Genomic DNA, 7,288 nt, shown 5'->3' on the forward strand with positions numbered 1-7,288 from the left:
AGTTTCGCAGAAGGCACGGAAACGTCACAGACAGAGGACTTGCATGCATCTGGTCTTTGATCCACCCTCTAAGAGAAGCTTTCTGTGTTATATTCAAAACAACACAAATAGTAGGATCTTATTTCTGTTACGTCTTTGGGCAGTCTCTACCAATGGGAAGAGAAGGAGCTGATGAAACGTTAGGGGGCTTGCCTAAATTCCTCTGCCTAGCAAACCAGTTCCCTCTGATGGGAATAATGGTAAAATGCAAACCACAGTCAGTAACGGAGGATGCGTAACTCCAGGCTAAGCAAAAGCAAGGATGAAATTAACAGTAATTTCAAAGCAGTAATTTGACAGAGCGCTACCAAACGTGAGCTCAGCACATCTGCGCTTGGCCAGACACGGGCTGCAGAAACAAATATACTCACTGTGGTAACTGGTAGACACGGCCAAAACACCTCGGAAAGAGAGCGACTTCTTTGTCCGATATGACCCATTTCTTCTGCAACAGGGACAGAAACATCTGACGTGACTCCAGGGAAATGGACTCAATGCTCACAATGGCCTGTCCGTGGCTCCAGGAATTAGTGGCCTCTCAGCAAACTTGTGGCCAAGCGCTTCAGCCCCTTGCTAAAACAAGCTGCAGAGCATATCATCTACTAGGGCGAGGAACATCGCCAGCCTTTTGGCAAGGACAAGAGTTGACGGCATCGGGCAGGAGACTCCTTCTTTACCAGGGACGAAGTCAATGGAGGCAAACACAAGGGAAGGCCCATTACGAGCCTGGGCTCCTGGCTGCTGCTTGCAGTGAGGTGGCTTGCTTTAACTATTGCTGGACCGAGAGCAAATGGTTCCGAGCTGGTTTTATCCCCCGAGTCCTCCCAAAAATTTCCAAAGAGTCTGCACGCCTCTGCAATGTGGAGGAAGCCAGCCACCACCTCCTTCTCTTCTGTCAGGCCCGGAGAACTACGCCAATGGCGTGCCAGCACCATGAGGGGCTGGTCTCAGCAAGGCCTTGGTGTCTCTGCCCCTCAGGCTCATGTCCGGAGCGTGGGGTGAACGTCATCGCCCCTGCCATTGCTTTGGCCTTTCTCCTATTTATGGCAAGGCCCTTCCGGGGCTTTCCCTTGCTCAGCAAAAGTACTGCGTACTTTCCAGCACCCTTGAACCACAGCAAATAAAAGAAAGAAACTACAGAGAGCTTTCACTGCTACAGACCATGCCTAGCCCAAGTGACCCAGCACATTACAGCTGGCCATCTGGGCTCAGTTCCCCAGTCCTTTGACGGGATGTCAAACCCACTCTAAGTAGCACTGGAAAAACAATAAACTTACACTGAGCAACTTCTCTACCGTGTACGTGGACTTGTTGAGGCTCATTAAAAAGTCTTCACAAAATGCCATTGTCACTTCTGTTCCCCGGATAGCAAGAGTGCCGAGATCCTTTAAAATGAAGTCCATGTCTTCTCTGTTTGATAGGATGAAGTAGAAAAAGTTCAGGGTCTCCTGCATACAGTTCTGCACGACTTCCTCAGGATAGGGGACATCCGAGTGGAGCTTCTTGTAGCTCACTGACACTTTCTTGATCTCATCTGGAAAAGAGGAGGAAGACTGTAACTCAGACAGCAGTTGAGCAGACTCAAATAAAGTGCCAGCAGCTCTCAGGTAAAATACATTGCTGTAGCACTGTCTGGTCTAACCACCTGGTACAGCTCCTTAAAGGAGCTGACGTAGGCCCCTCCGCAAGTTAAGGTCAAATCACCCCATTAACGGATGTGCCAAGCCACAGCCATAATTCCCTAAACAGAAGCAAGGACCTCAGCCATCTGTGTCCGAGGACCTCGGCCACCTGCGTGCACGCTGCGCAGGAGGGCAGGACAAGGTGGGAAGAATGGGGCTGGTTCTCATTGGGAAGAGCGGAGGGTGCCGGGGATCCCACATGTAGCACACTCCTGGGCTGGGCAGACCTGGATATAAACACAAATAAGCCACCGAGCCCTTAGTGCTGCACAGGCCCCATCGATGGCACGCTGCAGATACAGCAACAGCGGCAACGATCAGAAATGGCAGCAAATCTAGCCGTCGGCAGGTTCCTGTGCTAGCCATCATCTCCATCTCGCATTCAAGGCTCTCTACAGCCAACTTTGACCGCTTCTTTGCATAAAAGTAGCTGTAAGGGCCTGTGGGCATTTGCCTCAACAAGGCCCGGCGCAGTGCAAGAACAAGGTATCAGCATCATCTCAACGGCTTTATGGTAGACAGTTCCAATGAACGACCATCAGCCAGCGGGCATCCTATCAATCAATAAATATGGCTGGCACGAAGCCAGTTGCTAAAGCAGATCATGTTAGAGACGGTCTAACTTTGTACAGCCTTGATAAAAACTAGTCCAAAAGAAATGGCCCCTTTCCGGGCATTGCTGCTTGGTGGGCTGTTTGTGTCATCCCACAGAGGCTGTTCTCAGGGCCTTCTGAAGGCCTCTGATGGTGTCCATCATGGCTTCTAAACGGCAACCAGCATAAAGCCCAAGTATATGGACGCAGGGGAAAACAGAGAGTGTCATTGCTCTTCTTACCAGGAACAGGTACAGAAGCATGTTGCAGCACACGGATCTGTGCAACAGTCCTGGACAGCGAAAACAGAGGTCTCTGAAACGTGAGCACCTCGCCATTTTCAAAAGAGAGCCACTTTTGAATGTGAAATGTCCCCAGTCCTGTTATGCTGACAGCCCGAGGCTGGAAAAAGAAGAGAAGGGCAAGCATTTGCAGGTTGAAAAACAGAGTGAGGACTTGTGAGAGCTTGCAAGGGGGGTGCCTCGTGCCCTGCCGTCTCCTGGTGCAGAACACTTTTGCACACCTCAGCCAGATTTTTGTTCCTGTATTTATATATTGCATATCTGTAACATATATATTTTACGTTACTCTTTTTAGATACATATTTTACGTTACTCTTTTTTACATTTGATTATTTATGCTGGGACCCCTGAAGACATCTGGGCGAGGGGAGGGGTAGGCTAGGATCCCACCTTTCTCTGCAGGAGCTGTTGCCGAACACACTTAGACACGCTGCTCCAAATAGCAACGACATCTGGAAAGCAACGGAAAGACACGTCAAGCTCTAAGTCAGCCAGATCACGGCCCATCGGCACATCTGTAGGCAAGGAGAGAGCCGATGCAAGTGCGCTCCAACGTGCCCCACAGGATAAATCCATCTGTGACACAGGCCGAATCTTTGACTGGCCTCAGCCTTCTTCCAACAGCACATCTTTCCCTTCAGAGCCAGATCCCCGAGTGTGACCCACTGCGCAGGGAAACCTGTCCGGGGGACTTGCACCACGGCACCAGGAGGGTGCTGCACGCGCCGGACTCCGCGGGGCTCAGGGTGTCCCTAGGGGCCTCCCGCGCAGGGAGGAACCCCGCTTCCCACAACGATGCGTGCCGTCCACCTTGTCTGCAGTGATGCTCGTCAGAGAGCTCCCAAAGGCCTTACCGTTAACGGAAAGCTTCTTGAGGGTGGGAAACGTGACCGTGCTGCAGCCGTCAACCTTGCTGCAGAGCTCGATGTTGGTGATCAGCGCTTCCAGGTTTGTCATGTTCTTGCTTTGGGTCAGCACGTGAGGCTGCCAGGGAAGGATTTTGATGGCTCCTACTGGGAAACACCCCCTCTCCGATGGCCTCGCCTGTGCTTCGCCAAACAGCTGTCCCACCGCCTGTCTCCTCTGCCTCTCTGAGGTACAGGAGAGACTTCTCGCGTCCCCTGCATCCGAGGGCTCGCCGAGGCCTCGCAGGGAAGTGAAGGGAGGGTCTGGGGCACGGGGTTATGATGAGGAGGGGCTCTGTGACACGGGCTGAGGTCACAGAGGGACACCCCACGTGACCCCCACGCCCACTGACCCGGCCAGGTTTGGTCCTGCACTGAGAAGGGGGCTGCTCCCTAAAACACACACCCAATCCTCACTCCCCGAGGAGGGTGTGTGACAGGGAGACCCTCCGAGGTGTCACCAAATGACAGAAGCGGGGCACAGAATCACACAATCTGTTGGCGATAGAAACTGGAATGTGATTTGTTTCCTCTGGCTTGTTCCTTCAGCACAAATCCCATGTTGATTGAATTAGTCCCACTTCTGCTGCTGCATCCCAGCTGATGGAGATTACAGCTGTTCCTCCCTTCAGTCTGACCTCTCTCAAGAGGTCAGTAGAGAGATCAGACACGCTTCCTCCTTTTCACATTTTTCTTCTCTTCCCTCCTTACTTGCTGCTTATTCCGTAGAAGCCGCAAAAAGGGACTTCTCTCCCTTTATACAACTGAAAAATCTGAAAGACCTGTCCTGATATGTCATTAAAAAAGAATAAACGAGTTTCTTCTATAAAGCTGAACTTGGTTTTGCGTAGTATCCCCATGTTCCAGTAGCCACATTTTAAGGCATATCCTCTGACAGGAGCTGAACACTGACCAGCCATCTGTTATAAGATAAAACATTCTCTATATTCATTCTACCCTTCCTGACTGCTCACTCAGAATGTGCTAACCAGCACTAAGAATCTCGTGAGTACACTTACTTCAACTCATATGTTTCTTATTCCAATTTAGCTGCTCTAATTACATTTCAGTGAAAGTACCATGTTGTTCCTTTGACCCTCTACCCTGTCTCCACTACAAGAAAATGTCCATAACTCAGTAACTGAAATGCAGAGAACTTCTGCATATAGACTCTGCGTGCTGGTAGACACAGTCTGTTCTCAGAGAGAAAGAATCTTAGTGTCTCCTTATTCACAAACCTTTTCTTTAGCTCAATATTCAGTTTCCTTTGTATCATCGTCAGGTTGTTTGACATTTATTTATAATTTCCTAACTATCATAAGCTTTAGAGTGTCACTCCCCCCGACTTTCCCAAGGGTGCCATGCTATCTGATCAGATACTGTAATCTTTTCGGGTAACAAGGCGGGTCTCCATAATAGCAGTTGCACAAGAATTCTTGTTCCTTACCCATGTAACTCAAATGTCAAAACATTGAAACCCGGGTTAAGTTTGTTCCTAATTTTCCGGTTTAGAAACGCTAAACCATTTTTCTGTTTATCCCATTAGACTAATAACCTGTAAGGAATCATAGAATCATAGAATCTTTTAGGTTGGCAAAGACCTTTAAGATCATCCAGTCCAATCATTAACCAGCCATTAACACTACCAAGACCACCACTAAACCAGTTAAGGGTAGAGTAGCAATTTCATGTTTCCTGGCTTGGTGGCTGGATTATTTATAACGAAAATAAAAACTAGGAATCATTAAGATTGGAAAGGACCTCTAAGATCATCAGTCCAACCATCAACCCATCACCACCATACCCACTAATCCATGTCCCAGAGTGCCACGTCTACGCGCTTGTTGAACACTTCCAGGGATGGGGATTCCACCACCTCTCTGGGCAGCCTGTTCCAATGCTTGACCACCCCTTCTGTGAAGACATTTTTCCCAATATCCAATCTAAACCTCCCCTGATGCAGCTTGAGCCCATTTCCTCTCATCCTATCGCTAACTACTTGGGAGAAGAGACCAGCACCCACCTCACTACACCCTCCTTTCAGGTAGTTGTAGAGAGCGATAAGGTCTTCCCTCAGCCCCCTCTTCTCCAGGCTGAACACCCCCAGCTCCCTCAGCCGCTCCCCATCAGCCCTGTGCTCCAGACCCTTCCCCAGCTTCATTGCCCTTCTCTGAACACGCTCCAGCACCTCAATGTCCTTCCTGTAATGAAGGGCCCAAAACTGGACACAGTATTCCAGGTGCAGCCTCACCAGTGCCGAGCACAGGGGAATAATTGCCTCCCTGCTCCTGCTGGCCACACTATTCCTGACACAAGCCAGGATGCTGTTGGCCTTCTTGGCCACCTGGGCACACTGCTGGCTCATGTTCAGCCGCTGTCGACCAGCACCCCCAGGTCCTTTTCAGCCAGGCAGCTTCCCAGCCACTCTTCCCCAAGCCTGCAGCGCTGCATGGGGTTGTTGTGACCGAAGTGCAGGACCCGGCATTTGGCCTTGTTAAACCTCATACAGTTGGCCTCGGCCCATCGATCCAGCCTGTCCAGGTCCCTCTGCAGGGACATCCTACCCTCCAGCAGATCGACACTCCCACCCAACTTGGTGTCATCTGCAAACTTACTGAGGCTGGCTGCACTCAATCCCCTCATCCAGATCGTTGATAAAGATATTACACAAGACTGGCCCCAAAACAGAGCCCTGGGGAACACTGCTCGTGACTTAAGAAAAATTCAACAATGTCATCAAAATACTAGCAGAAGCCACCAGTTTGCAGTCCCGGTTAAAATCTCTCCATGTATCCACAGGAGATACACAAAAGAGGAAATGAAGACAATTTCTCTCACCTATCTCCTCTGAAGTGGACATGGTTTAGTGGTGGACTTGCAAGTGTTAAGGTTAACAGTTGGACTCGATGGTCTTAGTCTTTTCCAACCTAAATGATTCCATGATTCAATTCAGATCACGCACTGGTTGAGGTGGGCAGGGACCTCTGGAGGCCATCTGGTCCAACCCCCCTGCTCAAGCAGGGCCACCTCTTTTTTACCGAGTAAAACTGTGGCGCCTACAGGCATAAAGGACATCCCATTTCCCTCCCCCCAGTGCAGTACTGAGTATTGCCACCATGACACAGATATATCGCTTTATCTCTGTGCACGGTTAATGGAATTGTAGATTTTCTTTGAAGAATTAAAGATCAGTTTCACTGTCTGAAAATCCTGTATGTGGTATCTGGAGGCAGGAACAGGTGGCAGAGGGAATTCCAGCTGGCCTGGCTCTAGCTGGTAGTTTGTCATCTGGCAGTGCTCCCCCAAGTAGGGACCTCTCACACAACGCTTCAGCTCCCTTTTCCTACAGCCCAGCTGTTTCATGTTCAAATTTGCCCGCTTGCTGTCCCTGGCAGCTATGCCACAGCTTGCTCGCCCGTGGTGCGGTGAGTTCTTCTTGTTCAAAAAGCAGGACAGAAACAGTTCCTTGGGAAATGGATGGCGTTTCAGGGGCTCCCCCAGGAGGGAAACCTCTCGCAAACCACGTTCCCCTCCCACACCTTCAGCTTGAGTATACGCTCTTTCTTTAACACGTTTATTTTATCCAGAAGCGGGGCCCAGATCCCAGGAGATGACTGAGGGATCACAAAGCTGTGCATGCATCTCCTGCTGCTTGGAGAAGAGCTTCAGGTGGAACGGGTCTTCCTGAAGGCAGTGTCTCTGGAGGCCAAATGTCCTGGCTCGCGGAGGAGCTAGCTGCAGCCAGGGCTTTAGATGAACTTCAGGCT

At 50.2% G+C, this 7,288-nt stretch overlaps 1 protein-coding gene across 1 annotated transcript; it reads right to left on the minus strand.

Moving 5' to 3' along the window:
- Positions 1-257: 257 nt before the first annotated feature.
- Positions 258-3,573, minus strand: LOC142595748 (coiled-coil domain-containing protein 81-like). Its single transcript, XM_075724586.1, has 6 exons — positions 3,471-3,573; positions 3,007-3,068; positions 2,557-2,716; positions 1,317-1,573; positions 411-484; positions 258-285 (listed from the first exon to the last, which is right to left on the minus strand). Exons 1-6 carry the CDS (start codon positions 3,571-3,573, stop codon positions 258-260), a joined length of 684 nt encoding a protein of 227 aa, XP_075580701.1.
- Positions 3,574-7,288: the final 3,715 nt, after the last annotated feature.

Source organism: Pelecanus crispus, chromosome 22, assembly GCF_030463565.1.
Source record: "Pelecanus crispus isolate bPelCri1 chromosome 22, bPelCri1.pri, whole genome shotgun sequence".
In the NCBI taxonomy this organism is placed as follows: Eukaryota; Metazoa; Chordata; class Aves; order Pelecaniformes; family Pelecanidae; genus Pelecanus; species Pelecanus crispus.